This window comes from Ceraceosorus guamensis (genome assembly GCF_003144195.1).
Source record: "Ceraceosorus guamensis strain MCA 4658 unplaced genomic scaffold IE81scaffold_8, whole genome shotgun sequence".
Taxonomy (NCBI): domain Eukaryota; kingdom Fungi; phylum Basidiomycota; class Exobasidiomycetes; order Ceraceosorales; family Ceraceosoraceae; genus Ceraceosorus; species Ceraceosorus guamensis.
This window is the reverse complement of record NW_020290003.1, coordinates 243,362-260,828: the sequence shown is the minus strand read 5'-3', so window position 1 is coordinate 260,828 and position 17,467 is coordinate 243,362. Positions and strand designations below refer to the sequence as shown.

At 55.8% G+C, this 17,467-nt stretch overlaps 6 protein-coding genes across 6 annotated transcripts; 4 read left to right on the top strand and 2 right to left on the bottom strand.

The window, feature by feature from the left end:
- Nucleotides 1-95: 95 nt before the first annotated feature.
- Nucleotides 96-692, top strand: IE81DRAFT_242046 (hypothetical protein). The gene has a single exon (XM_025511232.1). It carries the CDS (start codon nucleotides 250-252, stop codon nucleotides 559-561), a length of 312 nt encoding a protein of 103 aa, XP_025372048.1. The 5' UTR covers nucleotides 96-249; the 3' UTR covers nucleotides 562-692.
- A 263-nt stretch (nucleotides 693-955) lies between these two features.
- Nucleotides 956-1,870, top strand: IE81DRAFT_242041 (hypothetical protein). The gene has a single exon (XM_025511231.1). The coding sequence runs from the start codon at nucleotides 1,176-1,178 to the stop codon at nucleotides 1,716-1,718; it is 543 nt and encodes a 180-aa protein (XP_025372047.1). The 5' UTR covers nucleotides 956-1,175; the 3' UTR covers nucleotides 1,719-1,870.
- A 447-nt stretch (nucleotides 1,871-2,317) lies between these two features.
- IE81DRAFT_339788 (hypothetical protein) lies at nucleotides 2,318-4,180 on the bottom strand (the record flags this gene model as incomplete). Its single annotated transcript, XM_025515586.1, has 5 exons — nucleotides 2,318-2,817; nucleotides 2,938-3,087; nucleotides 3,159-3,528; nucleotides 3,788-3,845; nucleotides 3,929-4,180. 5 exons carry the CDS (start codon nucleotides 4,178-4,180, stop codon nucleotides 2,619-2,621), a joined length of 1,029 nt encoding a protein of 342 aa, XP_025372046.1. The 3' UTR covers nucleotides 2,318-2,618.
- A 6,428-nt stretch (nucleotides 4,181-10,608) lies between these two features.
- On the top strand, nucleotides 10,609-13,466 carry IE81DRAFT_339786 (hypothetical protein). Its single transcript, XM_025515585.1, has 4 exons — nucleotides 10,609-10,889; nucleotides 10,915-11,280; nucleotides 11,354-12,569; nucleotides 12,644-13,466. The coding sequence occupies exons 2-4, from the start codon at nucleotides 11,032-11,034 to the stop codon at nucleotides 13,150-13,152; spliced, it is 1,974 nt and encodes a 657-aa protein (XP_025372045.1). The 5' UTR covers nucleotides 10,609-10,889; nucleotides 10,915-11,031; the 3' UTR covers nucleotides 13,153-13,466.
- On the bottom strand, nucleotides 13,207-15,277 carry IE81DRAFT_320858 (hypothetical protein). The gene is made up of 7 exons (XM_025513161.1): nucleotides 14,957-15,277; nucleotides 14,637-14,838; nucleotides 14,499-14,558; nucleotides 14,255-14,411; nucleotides 14,037-14,125; nucleotides 13,676-13,957; nucleotides 13,207-13,561 (listed from the first exon to the last, which is right to left on the bottom strand). Exons 1-7 carry the CDS (start codon nucleotides 15,026-15,028, stop codon nucleotides 13,539-13,541), a joined length of 885 nt encoding a protein of 294 aa, XP_025372044.1. The 5' UTR covers nucleotides 15,029-15,277; the 3' UTR covers nucleotides 13,207-13,538.
- A 166-nt stretch (nucleotides 15,278-15,443) lies between these two features.
- IE81DRAFT_241918 (hypothetical protein) lies at nucleotides 15,444-17,288 on the top strand. Its single transcript, XM_025511230.1, has 3 exons — nucleotides 15,444-15,898; nucleotides 15,992-16,139; nucleotides 16,206-17,288. The coding sequence occupies exons 1-3, from the start codon at nucleotides 15,780-15,782 to the stop codon at nucleotides 17,172-17,174; spliced, it is 1,236 nt and encodes a 411-aa protein (XP_025372043.1). The 5' UTR covers nucleotides 15,444-15,779; the 3' UTR covers nucleotides 17,175-17,288.
- The last annotated feature ends 179 nt before the right edge of the window (nucleotides 17,289-17,467 follow it).

The window sequence follows — 17,467 nt, the reverse complement described above, 5'->3', positions numbered from 1 at the left end:
TGCTGCTCAAGCGGCAGCATGCAGCAGCGGCAGGCTCGCAATTGCACAGCAGCACAGGCACATGCACCATCAACACCGACTCGACTCCCTTCGCGGAAACCGGAGCTCTCGGAGCCACCTGATTCGCTACGCGCTGTGTGCTGGTGGATGCTCCTCAAGCCTGACTGAACGACTGCCCGTTGTTTTGTGTGTGTGTGTGTCTTTCTCTCTCTCTCTCTCTCTCTCTCTCTCTGTGGCCTTGCAATTGCAATGATAATCGCGAATGGGAATGTTGTTGCACTCCTTTGCGCCGGTGCAGCAGCGACGGTCGAGGAACCGCTGAATTGTTCTCACGATACGCAGACAGCAAGCACGAGCCTCGAGCGTCAGGAAGACGAGGCACTCACCGCACAGCTCCGAGAGCCCGTCGCCACAACCGCGACCGGAGCGACGTTGAACGGATGCATCAGCATCAGCAGACCGCAAATACAGTCAGCAGTCAGTCACTCAGTCACGCTGATAGTCGACGATGCAGCTTTGGTCACGAGCGATTTCGTGTTTCGCGTCGACGGCACTTTCTGAATTCGCAGCATTTTGATTCACGATTGTGATCGCTGGTGATTTGCTCAACGAACGAATTCGCAACACGTCAATTCGTCACAGCTAGACGGGCCGCAGCTCCAGAATTCGCCGGCGGTGAATGTTGTGTTGTTGAGCGCATGACAAGGTCGAGTCGCCACAGGATTTCTTGATCTCAATACGGATTGCTGCATCAGACTTTGAGATTCGTTCCTTCTGTCGTTCAATTTGTTTGACGTCGCTTCCTACGACGGCGTGCATCAGTCATGAACGTTTCTGTCATTTCGAAGAGCCACCAAGTTACAAGACTGTCAGTGTGTACACCCCACAACAATCGTAAACATACGAAGCGACATCGAACGAATAGACATTTACAATTACTGCATCAATCAAAACTACAACGGTGGAGCGCGGGCATGCGATCGATTGAAGATTCCCGCGTCACAATCGTGGCGCCTTCATTTACAACATCGACCGCCATGCTCGCCTCCAGCAAGCCCGTTCAGATGCTCGCAGTGACTGAGTCGTGGACTGATAGGTCGCCTCGCAACTACTCATGTCCCCCGCTCTTCTCTTCTCCGTCAAAGCGTGCTCGCTACCTTCGCATCTGACGCAATATGGCGCCACTGACCTCAATCGATATGCTGCACGCGCGGGTCGTGCTGCTCGATCTTGACTTGCTCATTCGCCACTCGACGTCTACGCAAATGCCGGTCTCACTACGGAACTCCTCCCATCACCGAAATCCCTCAGACGTCCCGCTGCGCCAGCTGGCGCCTATTTCGTCACAACTGAGAGCCCGGGAGTGTGTCACCCATGTACGAGGGACGTTAAACGCATCAGTCAATCTGTCAAAAGAGGCGAAAAGAGGCCTTGTTTGTCACTCACTCACGAGCCAATCGAGTCTGCATCATGGGGCGCGACTCGGAATTGAAATAAGCAAGCAGACGCGCTTCGGCTCCGAAGATTGCGGTCGCATCTCGGTGCTTTCCCTTGCTTATTGCGCACATGACCTTCGAGGTCTTGCTCTGGTCATCGCGGTGGCTTGTATAATGGAGGATACGTCAGCGGTCAAGGCAGGCCGTGCTGCTTGCGCTCCGGATCCGTCACTAAGGCGCTCGCGCGCTCGCGCGCTCGAGCTCTACATGGCTCTCATATGAGACTGCTGCCTCGGCGCCCGCCCACCCGGGGGTTTCACGGCCAACTCGTGACTGCCGCGTCCATGTCCAGTATCTTTGGGATCCATCGAAGCCATGCCTTGCCGTCACAAGACCTTGTTGCCGCAATGAAACGTTCTTTTGGTCGAATCAGGGGCATGCACAGTCTCTCATGCGTTCTTTTGGTCGAATCAGGGGCATGCACAGTCGAGCATGAGAGAGGAGTAGTCACATTATCCGTCCAAGCATTCTCGACCAAGCCGCTGGCTTTGGCGCTCGATTTTGCATGCCGCGGACTGAACTGGAACGGTCGCGACTGCTTGTCCAGCAAATTTGAACGTTGAAGCAAGGGATCGCGGATGAATGTATTGCTTGATCACGGATCTGAGGTCGAGTCAGCATCGCAGCTAGCATGTCTCATCTCGCATATCTCAACAGTCACGAGTATGCGGGGCGGGAAGCATGCAGGCGCAGACCAGATATGCTTGCATGCCGGATTCCAGATTAGGCGCTGGCTGTGACGGAAGAGCGTGGATGGTGCGTATGCTCGCCGTTGTTCGATGGTTGCTGCTTCATCGAGCCCTGTTGCCTCCTGGCCTTCGCCGCAACCGCCTCAGCAATGTCTTGACCGGACCCCATTTATAGCGCTTACGTCAAAATCAACCTGATGGCGGCCACGAAATTCTCCGAATGAGAGGTCGAACTTTCTCACGCCCTGAAGCACGTCCACGGGTCGTCTGAGGTCCTTGCTCTGCGATCTCTTTGTTGCAGATAAGCTCCGCTGCAACCCATTCCTTATCAAGCGACTCTTGAGGGTGTTCATCCACCCGAGCACGCATCGCTCTTCGCTAGCTTGAAAGCATTCGTCGTGCAGAGAGCTAGCAGCAGCAATCTGGACGCGCTTCACATCGTCTTGCCAAGCTTCGCGAAGAGAGCTCCTTGCTGCGTCTCGGTGCCTTGCGTGGCTTTGCAGCGGAGCATGTTGCGCAGATCTATGCCAACGCAAGCGGGCTTGGCCGCTGCAGCAACCCGAGCCCTGCCTTTACGTTCCGCTTTCGGAGCATGGATCGTTGTCTTTCTGTTCAAAAGAAATGGGCCTTCTCTGTCATTTATCACGTCGCAGTAATCACGATGCAAGAGGGACCTGAACCTCCTTTGGCATTGAACAGATATCAAGACGGAACAGGACTGATCGATCGATCAACGTAATCATCCACTCCACCTTTCCGCTGCAGGAATTCGTGTAGCATCGGATCCGGTGACAGTATCCGCAGCGGTCACCAGCACTTGCCGCTGCGCGCTTTTACCGCTTCGTTCGAATCGAACTGTGTCACTTGTGACCACGCCACATGGCCCGACCAAAGTCAAGAGTCTGTGCGCTGGTGCATCAAGACTGCACCGGTCGAACATTGCTCGACGATGACTTTCATTGCCTTCCCTTACTCAACCTCGCGGTTGGAGAAGGAAAAGAGTGCAGCAATAACAACGATGATAACAACAACAACACCAATCGACCCCATACAGACGTGGCTCTCGACCAGCGCGCCAGAGCGACACCGAGGACTGCTGCACTCAGCCTGCAAAGAGACATTAGGCGACATCAGGCCATCCTTCGGAAACGCGATCGTCTGCACAGATGCAAGGGCAGCATCAGCTGCAACGGGCCTGTAAATGTTCCCGTACGTCAAAGCGTTTTCCACCTCGAACGATGCCCCTTGCAAGGAATTCGTGATTTTCAGACACATCAACATCCGCTGATTGAGTGTGTCGAACGGAGTTGTCCTACCAGAGGTAGTCCCAGTCGTGAGTCCGGCTTCAACATCTCAATGGAGAGATTCAGCTGTCCATAATCTCGCCACCTTTGCCGACGACACGCTGTCGCCATTTCCTCTTGCGGTGAGAGTCATGGTGTCGTGGCGAAGACGCCGGGTTCATTGGCTGCGTTTCAAATATGATGTGCTAGCTTGTCAGCTCGTCCTGATGGAGATCTCTGGCGCTGGCTGATCTCGGCGATATGATGTTCAGCTAACGTAAGGTGTGCTTTGTCGAGCATCGTGGAGTTTGGCGCTCACGAACTCCGCTTTCCCCTTGCGATTTGAGGCCATAGAAGTAGCCTTTGGCTTCCAAAGGCTGCGTGTAGATCCGTCAGTGTGCACGTGTACGTAGCGACGTCGAAATGACACATCACCGTGACTCACGACTCACTTACTCACTCCTGCCGGACGGAAGTCTTCTGGCAAGCTGACATTGTGTGCCCGCTTGCTGCACAACGCGGTGCGAGATTGCCGCTGCCACTCCCATGCAGCATTTGCTCCGCTTACGTAGCGGCGTTGCACATCATCTTCGTCGTGCGAGCGTCCGCATACCGGACTCCCGTTGCCGAACGTCCAGATCGAGCGTCTCGATAATTGTGGATGCAAGAGGGCATCAGCCGCAAGCGAGGAAGCGAAGTCGGTCTCTTTCATTGATTTGATCTGTTCTCAACGTCGCTTCGTACATGGAGTGTACACCCTGACAAACGATGCCCTATCACGCTCAAGCTCGAACAGCACAGAGTCGGATCGACGTGCTGCCAAGCTCCTGCCAAAAGGACCGTTTTTGGCGCTACTTCAGTGCGTTTAGAGATCGATCTGGCCAAATGCTTCGCACTGTTGTGTCCCAGCACGCGGGCTCGAGCTGAGTCTGGTCTTCGTCTCCTCTGAAATTGCTTGGCCCGGTCTCACTAAGAAATGCCCTTCTTGTGGGGTGTCAAGGCCTGCAGGACATGCCTGTCCCGCATCCAAGATCTGCGTTTGGAAGGCGCTTCGTGCTCAAAAAGAGGAAATCACGAATGCACCTCGGCTCGAACGAGAAAGCAAGATGCAATGCGGACCAACATGAATCACAATACGACGACATGCGAGGGGCATCGGGCTCACCTGCATCATCACGCGCACCGCATCTCGCCTGCTTACGTTTCCATCTCACAGACTGCTACACAAGCCAAGAGTAGTGCGCTTGATCTGACTGAATGTGAATATGGCTACCCTCTTGATCAGCCCGACAGTCCTGGCACACGTTCGACTTGACCCTCCTGACCTCGTCCATTGTCTGTCACCTTCCATATTTTTTTGATCTTCTCACAACGCCGTCAGTGTATAACTCATGCTGTACGTAGCGACGTGAAACGAAGAGAGGAATGTACGAACGCACGTGGTATAGCGGAGTATAGAAATGCCGCGTCAAGATCGGAAAAACTCTTCAGGCTCCACCAAACTCCCGGGTCGATGCACGAGAATCGCCTATACTCACTGAGTCGTCGCGGGTGTCAGCGCTGCCAGAGCGTACGTCGTGATCCCAGGCAGTGCGCTCGTCTGCGAGAGAGGAGAATCGCGCGGCTCGCGTGCATCAAGGTGAGCAGTGGTGAGTTGCACTGCAGAATTGCGAGTTGTCTCGCGCAATCTGCTCGCCTAGCCCCTGCTGTGGGATTGTTCGCCGGGCGCTATTTTAGTCTGCTGGCTAGTTTGCGCCTAAGCTAAGGCCAAGAAGGCACATATAGCCGGAGGTCGGCTCGACGTCTTAGCCGACTCGACATCTCGAAGCGTGCGAAAGCGCTGCCTGCCCGCTTTCGGTATTAACCACTCCGTCGCAGCTAGAGCGGTTCACTCAGGTGGATACAGTTTTGAGTGGGTCTGCGTGACGTCTGCTAGCAACCTCGCTTAGACGGACGAATGCGGAGATGTAAGTATCGGAACAAAATCTCCCTCCATCCGCCAAGTTGTCAATTTTGAGCCAAGCTCAAGCAAGAGATGTCCGACGCTATGCCGGCAGAGAAGCAGAGCAAGCAGGATGATCCACGCCAGAAGATCGCACGAGAACGAGGGTGCGCACGTACTTGCCATGATGCAGGCCCTGCATGCTCCTCGCGGCGCGTACGTGCGATCCCCGAGTGAAGGGTCAGATTCCAAGACCCTCTGGCCGATTTCTGAATGCCGCGGACGTCAGACACTTTGACGGACTGATCATTTGACTCATCCATCTCTTTGTTCTGGACCAGGCCCAAGCCAGGCCTGTCCGACGATGGACTGCAGCTTTGAGTCGTGTGGAGCCCGGATTCTCGGTTCCGACGGGAAAGGTCCGTGAGACGCGACCGGCAACACTGTCTCAGCCACACATGTGCAGCTCTAGCACTGTGAGTGATGATGAGGATATATGCCGACGATCAGTCCTTCGCATACGGTACGTGGCATAACTGCTGCAAGGACCGTGGGTGCTCCGCGTGCGGCCTTGTCGTGTGGAAAAGGATCAAGCAGCTCCGCTTTTGCCGGACGTCCGTTGATGGGCCTAGACACATCGCAGCACGGGCTGTATACGTCCAAACGAACACATCAATCACTCACTCTGCAGCACTTACGACTCGATGTGTGTGCTTGTAGACGTGATGCACGAATTTTTGCACAATGATATTCACAACAGGAACCCTTCCACCGACCAATTACGAATCGCGCATGTGCAGGCGGCCCGTGAGTATGAGCGCGACTTGTGTACTGGCTCAATCCAGGGCCGACGCCACTTGAGTCGCTGAACGGCAACGTCGTAAAAAGAGACGCGAAGGGCGAGGTTTGACTACCTATTGTGAACATGTTCTTGCTTTGACGACCCTTCGAATGACGAATCGGGTGCTTGTAGCGACGTTAAACGAATAATACCATACCATACCATACCAGCCGAGAGGCAGGCACTTTGTCCTTGAGGAAGGCTGCTCAGCCGAGCGCTGACGAGGCTGTGGTATGGTATGGTAGTATTCGTTTCGTTTAGCCGTTTTATATAAAACGGCTAAACGAATACTACCACCATACCCGGACAACGAAATGACAATCTTGAATCCAAGCACTCATCATTGTGCGTAAGGTTATGCCTGTCCTCCGGCCGTGAGATGCGGCCTCGTCGGTGGCTCCGCGCGAATCGGTTATTGCGACCTGCTCTCATCGTGCGGGCTAGACGAGCGCCATGATAATCGTCTATACTCGATCGCTGAGCTGCAGCACGCCCATGCAAGGTAGAGCGCAAGCCGCGGGAAAGTACATCCGAATTTCCGCTGGTCTCAGTCAGTCAAATTCGATGAGTGTGACGAGTATACATATTGAGAGCTTCTTGTTCCTCGATCCTGTATATACCTTTCGTTCTCTTCTACAAATTCACTTGAACACACTGTAAGCGCGACGTAAAAATCGTCATAACGCGTCCTTACAACACACCTTTGAAGTCTGCATGGAGTGTGAAGTCTCAGCAGAGCACCGAAGCCGCCCGAGGCCCGCGACATCGCAGCGCATGCATGCAGCAGTGACACAGCCATTCACAGCAATCGTGAACATCGTCTTGAATCTGGCGGCTACGCTGATGCGGCGCAGACGTATCTCGATGCTGATGATGCATGTGTGGAGCCAAGTCTTGCCCACTCAGGACTGTGGCTTGGCACCCGGCGCTCGACTGACTCATCATATATCAGGTCTTGTGCCACGTCCCCCGCCATAGATTGGAAGGTCAGCGCTGGATTCTGTGCAGTCAAAGTGTGTTGAGTGGGATCGCCTGATTGCGCCCAGCCGATGACGAAAGCACAAGAGGAGGTGCTGTTGTTGTAGCCTGCACGAGAGATGCGGCACGAGCTGATGCGCCGAGGCAGAGTAAACGCGCGACAAAGCCATGCTTCACGAATTGTTTGGCTACCATGCACGTCTTGGAACATGGAAAACGGCGAGATGTGCGAACTGAAATTTAGACAATTAGAGAGACACATGACCAGGTGTCACACTACCAGTCGAGAGTAGCCAAAGTTGAACTTCCTTCGTGCTGATCGTAATAATGTCTGCATCCCGCTGCCATGATGAAACAAGCGCCAGGGGAGACACTCGCACTCACGCTGAGCCATGATGATGATGATGATAGTATTCGTTTAACGTCGCTGAGCCTTGCATGTGTCAAACGCCGGAGAATGGGCCGATCGCGATCTGGCGGTTGAATTTGAAAAGCCAAGCTGTGTGCACACAGCAGCAGTGATCCACGCCGCGCGTGGAGAGGCCTGATATTCCAGGGCAAGCGCTATACGTGCAGTGGTGGTTTTACGGTGGGTGCAGGGCGCTGAACTGCACTGGCAAGCACCGAAACGCAGAACACCGCTTGTGCTGCATCGTTGGCCGATTGCAGCTCAAGTCATGAGTGCAGCGCCGATGATGAGCAGATCCACGAGGCGGCACCTAAGCGCATGTCTCTGCTTCTGCTGCTCCGCGGAGGCGTGGGCGCGCTACGTTCTGCAGCATGGACTTATAATTGGCCCTAGGCTTGCGCGGCATCTGATCACGGCAGAGACAGCGGCCGGGCCCTCCATCCCGCCACTGCCGACTAGCACAGGTGAAGGAGGGCAAAGCTAGGCTGCACAGCATGCACGATGCTGCTCGCTTTTCTCCCGCGGCCGCCTTGGCTCCGCGCGGCGAAGCATGATCGAAGAGTAGGGCGCGCAGCCGATACCGGTATTCATGCATCGAGGCAGCTCGGCAGCCCTGCTGGCGGATGCTGCTGTAGCAGCGATGGGCGGCAGATCGCTGATGAAGACGACAGGCTGCAATCGTGATTTCTTCCGGTTTGCCCAGCAAATCGCTGAATGCAGCACAGCTATAGCTGGACCTCCATCTGGCTTGTCTATCTTTAGCACGATCGGGGTTGGAAGCGACGCCGTCTGAGTTCCGTAGGTGTCTCGCATTTGCACCCACTTCACTCCTCTCTCAGACGACCATTCGTGGTTTGGTGCCCGCTTGTTTGCCCGCTCGTCTGTTCCAACACCTCTTCTTAAGATGACCGATCGAACCACGCCTTTCCTCGCCTAGACGACAGCCACGAACCTCGAACGCTTCGTTGCCGCTCTATGCTTGGCGTCTCACCTGCGAGCAAACACATCGCCCCGAAGCTCAGCTGCGACCGCGATCATCAGGGACTGGATCGCCCTCGCGCCGCCCTTGTCATCTCCTGATTTACCCCGCTCCAATACCGCAGTTCTATAAGCGATCCCCCTTCTCGACCTCTCCCTTCGTCGCTGGCTGACGTCGGCTCCGATCCCGCCAAGTCATTTGAAGTTCAGTCACTCCCGTGATCACAAAGGGGGCCAACTTTGGATGAGTCAGCCCTCAAATACTTCACCTGAATTTGTCGCACCTGCCACCTGGCCCAGCAGCAGCGACGCGCCCACCCACCTCGTTCACCCAATCTATCACCCTCATCAGGTCGCCATTTCCATCAGCCACTTGTTTGTCTTCTCTCAGGCACCTATAAGTCGCGACTGCATCTTTTCTGCCACGATTGTTGACTGCGCACAGTCTCATTCCGGTTCGTGAGTGCATTCGGCACCACTTCTGTCTAAAACAGACGACCCACGCACCTCAAATCGCCTTGGCCGAGGCGCAGAGCACCGCTTCCCGCCGGACGGGCCGGAAGTTCCCCGACATCGCCTGTAGATACTTGAGGGCAGACAGGTGGAGCATCACCTGACCCAATTCCTCGACGTATCTCGAGTCTGCATAGTCCATCGTCGCAAGGGAGCTCCGAGGTGCAAAGCCACTGTATAGCGCCACGGGAAGGCGCGCTCCGCTCGAAGAGCAAGAAGTATTGCCAGACTAGAAACGCGACCACAGGAAAGAGCCTCGGCTTATCTCAGGTTGCCGTATTGACTCTGGCGTACATCGCCCGCCTGCCAGGAGCAAGACCTGTCAGCATCGGCACACTCATCGGCAAACTCAAGACTCAATCCTTTGTGATTGTCTCGCGATCAACGCCTTGCTATTGGATCGATCGGATCGGTCACTATAGCGTAACAACCACACGCCACGCATCTGCAACGTTTCACTTCACGTTGAGGCCTGCACTGTGACTGCGCCCCGGCCCCGAATTCACCAATCAGGAAATTGTGCAGTCTTGCAAGACGCTGGGTTTGCGGCGCTCATTCAGCAATTGCAATCACCCAGCATCACTCACACTCGGGACCTTTGACCACGGGAGCGTTAAATTTCGACCTGTCAGCCGACTGCGCTAATTGCCACGCGATCTGCCCCTCTTTCAATCTACGTGGGCTGCCAAGTTCACCTTTCACCTTTCAGCGTCTGCACCGCGACCACTCCGTCGGTGTAGCGCTTGTACCGCACCGCATCACGGACGCGACTGATTCAAGAGCGGCTGCTGATTCTGCCTGCCAAGCTACAGCTTCGCAGATTGCGCCAACGCACTGCGACACTCAGATTCCGAAAACCCTTCAGGAGCTTCCTGCTGGTCGCAAGGAGTCGACACGATTACCAAGTCTGCGGCAGCAATCACGAGCACAGCCGTCATCAAGGCAGCACTGTGCGCCTCGATTTGCGACACCTACAATCCGCGGGACCGTATATCGTGCGGCTTTGACTTGCCCGCAACATAAGGACAGGCACTGAGGCAAGCTTAGAGAATTGTTTTGGCTGATTGCGATCGGGTCTGGACAGCGCAATCTTGAATCTATCCGCACCTCCGGCACTGTGCGGCGCCAAACATTCTCGTCACTCGAAACTGTTGAACGGCCCCTCACGACGAGCAGCCTCGGTCTCCGCAGCTCCGCACCATTCACAGCCTGTGTCTCGACGCGTACACACCTTCTACTCGCGGCCATCACAGGCCGTTACCCGACTACGTACGCTGGCAACATCCTCATCGCTGCGCCGTAGCACTCAAATTTCGGGACAGATAAATTCGCTTTCCGTTTGAGCGCCACCCGGCCACGGAACTAGCATCCCAACCACTCACAGCAGCTTAGACTTCCATGCTTGCACTCTCACAAAGCTTCAGCTCATCTCATAGAGTCCCAGGTTCGTTGGGGCCCTTTGACACGGAAGCGTTCAGAATGAGCTCGACATCAGATCTCAAGCTGCCACCTTTGCTGCTCAGCCGCAACGTCGACCCCTCCTCTCTGCCAGGGTCGACGGAGCTCTTGAGCGGTTCCAGGCCCGCATCTCGGAGCGACCCCCTCTTCAATCCATCTGCAAAGCCCACGTTGCCGCCACTTGGTACTAGGGCGAGCACCCCGAGCAGTAGCGGTAGCGTATTGTGTAAGCCAGAAGCCATTGAGCCGCAAGTGTCTGGACCGAAATCAAACGCTTCCCCTCGAGCTGGCTCCAGACCAATGTCAGTCGACGGTCGCCAAATGCAGCATGCAGGGGCGTCGTTTGGCCAGCACAAGAAACAAGACCCAAATAATACTGCAAATCGCCCAACTCATACCCAAGCAGAGCGGGCGCCTCACTCGCCTAGATCCGTGGACGAGCGAATGCTTGTGCGAGGACCTCACGGTGTCAAGTCAGATCCGCGAGATCGCCCCTCGACTTTTGACGAAGCCTCTGCTCGACGTGTTCTGGATGCGCACAGCCATGCAGAGGCACTGGCCTCGCGCACCGAAGAAGATGTCTCCATGGCCGATGTCTCTGATCGACCTCTGCGCGATCGCTTTGCCACGGCTCCACAAATACCGCTCCGTCGCTACGACTTGGGTGCACGCACTGCTGACCGCTTGGAAGAGGTGAGTGTAATCTTGTCAGGGCAACTTGTGCGCACCTTGAGCTGATGAAAGCACTGGCTACTTTTCTCTCTAGATCATTGAGCACGCCAACCGTCTGATCCACGCGGCTCAGCACTCGCTTGATGCGTCAAGCGAGCCGACTAAAGCGCAAGCACACGCAATGTCTAATCACTCGACGAGAATACACGATCTTATCAGATCCTTGCACGTAGGACAACAGCTGTACGACGATCGCGGAGCGCAGCATGTGGCTCTCCACCATCAAGAGCGCGCAGAACGCGATGGTGAGCCAGAGACCGCTAGTGCAAGGGACGGACGAGCAGGTCAGAAGCCTCTTGCTGACTCTCGCACCGCCTCGCAACGCCGCACCGTGAATATTCCAGCACCAACAACGAGCGGCACATTTGGAATGCACGACAGACATGGGCCAAGGTTGGTCTCGATCGATCACGACGACCACATTGGAGCCCAGAAGAGGCAAGGAGCAGGTGCCCCTGTGATCAGCTCTGCGCCAAAGTCCGCGCTGCCACCTCCTGGGCGCGCCCTCGCGACGCCACGGTCGCCTCCACCTTTCCGACCTCCGCAAGGAAGCATCTGGGATTCGCGACCCCGGAAATCAGACGGGCAGGTCAATGAGCCACCAGTCCCCCCAGCTAACGGCAAAGGAGATGCAAAGGCTGAGGAGTGGCTCGCAGCGCAGCGTGCAGGGCACCCGCAAGAGCCAGCGATGTCACGCCGCCAAAGCCCCTTTGCAGATCGTTGGCTGGATGCTCGTGTTCTACCTGAGATGGCTGGCTCTCGTCTCGTCCATCCGCATGAAGAGCCACGTCTTGTCAATGCACATGCAAGAGGCGTGCCGGACGGTCACCAAAGGAGCCACACGAGCTACGATGACTACCCTCCACGCGCCGTTGTGCACGGGGCGCATCCGGCTTACGGCTTGCACGGCCGAGGCGATGATGCCAGGCCAGCGCTGCCTCACGAAGCGCATTCAGGCGCGTCATCCTTCGCCCCTGATCATTACAACGACCACTATGGTCGACACGCGGAGTACCTCGATGCAGGTGCTCATAGACATCCGTCAGCTGCTGGCTACCCGTCCCACAAGCCCGAGGAAATTGGACCCGAATCAGCTCTTCAGCGCATGCCGGCTCAAGGTCAGGAGCCGAGCGCAAAGTACCGCAAACGAAGCCGCGCTGCCGCTCCCGCCCTTTGCGGCTGCTGCTTTATCGTCGACACGCCAGAATGGAGAAGAGGGCCGGATGGCCCTCGGACTGTGTGCAATGCTTGTGAGTAGAGACGTAATTGACGCATGCGCTCTGTAGACTCTATCGCTGACGCCGTTTGGCCTGTCATCTGCCAGGCGGGTTGCATTATGCCAAACTCGCAAAGAAACGCCAGCAGGAAGCGCCAGACGGACCTGGAATCACGATACAAGAGTTGCGAGCATCCATCCGAGTACCTTCCATGGAGGTCATCAGCCATCACGGCTCCGAATCTGGTGGCGATGACCATCACCTGCGCATGCTCGAGGCGGACAAAAGCAAAGGGCAATATATTCAAGCGCCACCTCAGATGCATCAGATGAAGGAGGAGGCGCCGAATTACTCCGCTCATCACGACGTCGAGCACTTTGGAGGTCCCGCGCCAAAACGGAGAGCTTTGTCCCCTCCTCAAAATGGCATGATCAAACCTCGAAGCCCGCAGCCTGCTCGATGGACGGCAGAAGACGAAGCCCGCCGACCGCACAGCGCTTATTCCAACGGCTCTTCCACGTCGCTCGATAGTCGAAGTCACGCCAGTGGCCTCTCGAGAGACTCGGCACGTCGGCCTTTGCCGGTGGCACAATCGCCAGTTCGACGCGCTGCATAGGCCGTGTCTCGACGCGTTCGCGCCACCCACGCGATCACCAAACGCAAAATACAGCTCGTGTCTTTTTCGCGCAGCGCACACCCCTCATCCTACTTTCTCGTTTTAGAGGCCGAAAAGCAAACTTTGGGATATTGTAAACTTCTCTGGGAGACTCTCCTGTACTCTTGTTGCCTTTCGCCCGTTTGACCAGCAGCTCGTGATAATACCGTGCTGGTGCTGCTGTCCATCCCATACACGTCTTTGCTGCCACCCCGCTTCACCTCGATTTGGTCCTATTGTAATAATCTGGCAAAATACATCGTTCACCTGCTACGATCCAGACGTCTGCATGTTCCAACGAGCGCACCTAAACACACGCAGCGTTTGCGCCACAGGTGAGGGTATCGCTAGCGTTGGGGGGATCGATAGTCTATGAGGCGGTCACATCGTCAGCTGGAACGGGTCGGAGAGTGCCTTGGGCGTACGCCTCGCTCCACCATTCAAATGAAGGTTCGAATGGCCGCACGGCGACCGTAAAACTCACCACCGACATTCTCTCGCACCTCTTTCCACGAAGTCATGCGAAGCGGCACCTCTCCCAGCTGCTGGCGCTGAGCCCAGCTTGAAAAAAAGTCGTGCAGGTCTATACGAAGCTGGGCCGCTTTGGCGGGTGTCAGATCCGAAGCGAGAGAGGATAGCGCGGGCGGCGTCTTGCCGGCGTTGGAAAGAGCCGCTGCCATGCTTGTGGGACGAAAAATGACGGGGTCTAGATGCTGCGAGATGATGAGATCGGATAGCAGCAGCATGTAGAGACCGCAATCGTGCGCTGCGAAAGAAGGACGCGCGCGGCAGTGTTCGTTGAGGGGTGAGAGCAGCTGGGATGGAGATGCATATACGCTGCTCACCATTCTCCTGGGGAGACACTTCTTCGACTTCAAATAGCGATCGCTTGACCGAGGATGACTTGATACCTCTAGTGTGCAGGAAAGCGGACCTGAATTGACATTGTACACGCAAGGTTGATCGCACGAGGTCGCGAGCGTTCCAGAAATGTATGAGCGCCTGGGAACATGGCCTAATGGCAGCCCGGGGGGCGAGAAGAAGCTGAAGGGAGAACACGCACCAAACAGTCTTTGCGGCATCGTCGTTGCAAGGACGCATGGAATCGAGGTGGAAGCCGAACCAGCCTGATCCAGGACCTTTGAAGGCCTGCTCCACCGCCAAGATGCAAGACCAATGACTGCCTATTCCCAGGCCTTCCGTACTGTACCGATCGCTCACTAGCTCAGCAAAATGCCGCGTTGAACGGTGCGTCAGTCGGTACAGCAGGAAAAAAAAGGGTCGGAAAGAAGGAATCGGGAACATACCTGGTAGGACTACTAGAGGTCCGGCTGGAGGGAGCAGATTGCGGGCTTCTTCTGCTCCGACTGCGCGGACAGGATTCATTCGACGTCAGAGTCGAGCCGTCATGCTCGCATGAAGAGAGGCTCGAAAGCGATTCTCACGATCAGCAGTGACGGAACACATGAGCTCGACCACTGCAGGTTGCCAAAGAAGACTGGGAGTCGAGTCCTTTGCGTCTTGCTTCGCTTTGTCGCTGCTCCTCGATTGTGATTGAGATGCTTCGGAATCACTTGATCGAGCAGCAAGTAACTCTGCAAATGTCCAGATCACGCCATCGTTGAGCCACTCGTTGGGCTCGAGCGTCTAAGAGCGCATCGTTGTGCAAGTTGAAAAATGTCAGCGTCACATGTCAAAGCTGTGAGTTGCTTTGAGCGTGGCGATGTTGAGCCATGACAAGGTGAGATCTGCCGCGCACACATACCTGCAAATCCTCCTTTCTCAGACAAGCATCGCCAAACGAAACGACGATCGGATCTCTGTCATCGTTCGTCATCGAAGGACCCGAGCGTTGGCTCGCGATGTGCACAGTCACCCGTTTTGCCTAAACACCCCTCCTTTGCGTGCTTAAAGTTGACTTGCTAATCACTGAGCTTTTACCGTCCTCACCATGTCCATCCAGTATCCGACTTGAGTGTGGTCCTGAAGGAATTTCGAATGCAACTGAACTTGCTTGACGCGGGCTCGCATGTCGTGTGATCGTCGCAATCAAGCGGCTTCAACCCTGCCTTGCCCTGCTGGTGCGGTCACGAGTGATGCAGATCCTGAACGCGCAACTTGCCGCGCGTTTCTGCACGTATCGATCAACACACCTACCGTAGGCACCGTACATCCAAGCATGGCCCGCATAATTGCATGGATGCCGCGCCCATCTTCTGACACTCACGTGAGTCGTCTCTGCCTGCCTCCACCTTCCAGGCGAGCAGCAGGCCATGGTCTGCTAGTCCTTTCATAGCAGCTCAGCCCTAAGCTGATCGACCCATCCAACGGCGATCACAAAGCAAATGAGCCGCGTGCTTCCACCTCGAACTGCATACTCATACACTCGTGACTCTTGACTCTCGACTCGTGTCTGATCCTCTTCAATTCACACCTGCTCTGCGCGTGGCCCTGCCTTCGGCCACCCATCCAACCAGCGAGCTCGTCCCTTCTCGCATGTGACGAGAATTCCTTTGGCCATCCACACGCCAATACACCACGCTCGACCGCTTCACATCGAGGCTCGATCATTGCCACAGCAGCAAGCCATGTCAACCAGCGCTGCAAGGCTGCTATCGTCCACGTCTCGTGCCGAGCCAGCCCCTCTCGCAGAGTCTCAAGTAGGCTACGGTCTCGTCTCTTTTGCTTTGCCATTTTCACTTTGTTGGTGAGTCCGTCAGCGTAAGCAAGTCGCTTGCTTCAGGATCCTTGGCTGAAGCATGCTTGCTCAACCACTTTGTAAACTTTGGCGCGCCCACAGCTCTCGATGCGAAGCTAGGCATGCCAGGGGTCTCAAATGCGATGCCACGCGTAGACAATTGAGAGGAGCCGAGGGTCACCTGGTGTGGAGCTACTTGATGGACCTGCCGTGTTGTCACCAAACGTGCGAGATTCGGGGAGATACGAGGGTGAGTGCGCTTCTTGTCTCGGCCTCGCAATTTGACGTGGGACTGATGAGCTCCACGGCCTCATAGTACCTCACCTACACCGTCGTGTCCGGAGGCAGAGCGCTACATGCAGTCGATGAGGAATCGGCATTTCAAGAGCTTCGAGCATTGACGGAACGCCGAGCCGCCGCAGAAGGTGCGCTAGAGGCGCATCGACGTCGACAGCCCACACTGCATTCTGCTTGGTCCACCATCTCCACCGAGGAAGGAGGGGTAGCGTCGACGAGCGAAGCACCATCCGAAAGAAGCGTCGCACCTCCCGCTTTTCGCACAGCACCTTCTTCAGATGCGCTCTTGGCGCTCAGAACTAGACCGGGTCCGAGCTATCACTACGCGCCTTCTGTCTCTGCTCGATCCAGATCACTCAGCTCTTCCGGATCTTCTAGGACGCTGCTTGGAGGCAGATTTAGCGCTCGACCGGATACGTCAACTCGAGGAATCGGAAAGTACCCAGCAGAAGCATCGGCTACGCCCGATGCGTCCACAAGAGCTCAATTGAAAGCTCTGTATGCGGACGAGAGATCTTCTAGAGCCAGCAAAGGCGAAAAGAGTCTGGGAAGGGCGCTCTCTGGCAGGAGAGGGTTTCAGGGAACTCTCAAGGTCGGACGTGCGTTTGGAGCAAGGGAAGGTATTGGAATCGGAGGAACGGACGGAAGAGGGGGCGGAACAGCTTCCAAGATGGCTCCTCCCCCCGCCCCTCCTTTAGCCTCTTCTGCTCCTCGCACACCTTCACAAATAGCACGTTCTTCGAGCAGGTCGACATTTGCGATGGATGCTCGTAGGGGAAGAGGAGCAGAAACGAGCTCGAGACTGTTGGAAGAGATGGGACGCGTGCCTGGAAGGAGAGTAGTGGCGGAAGAGCTGAGGAGGAACGAGGCTGCTGGGAGACTTGTGGGCAGGCTGGCTGATAAAAGCAGGAAAACACTCGATCCCTTCCAGGCGGAGATGGACGAGAGCGTGGCAAAAGGACGCAGCGTACGCTCTGGAACTTCTTGAGGCCCATGCATTCTACTTTGATCGATCGATCTTGCATGGCCGTGCCACTCCTTCGATATTGAAGCCGGCACCAACCGTATATACCTTTCAATGCGAATGCTAACACTCGCGGATACTTTACATGCGTGCGTCACTGCATTTGAGCCGCAGCAGGAAGTCAGAACGCTTGGGGATGCCAAGTGAATGAGGACCGGCTTGACCTTGTGTGATACGTGGGCTGGTGTCCCGAGCGCTTCACAAGCCTTGGATGTCGAGGTCCCTGGATGAGTTGAAACGTGATTGCCGCAAAACAG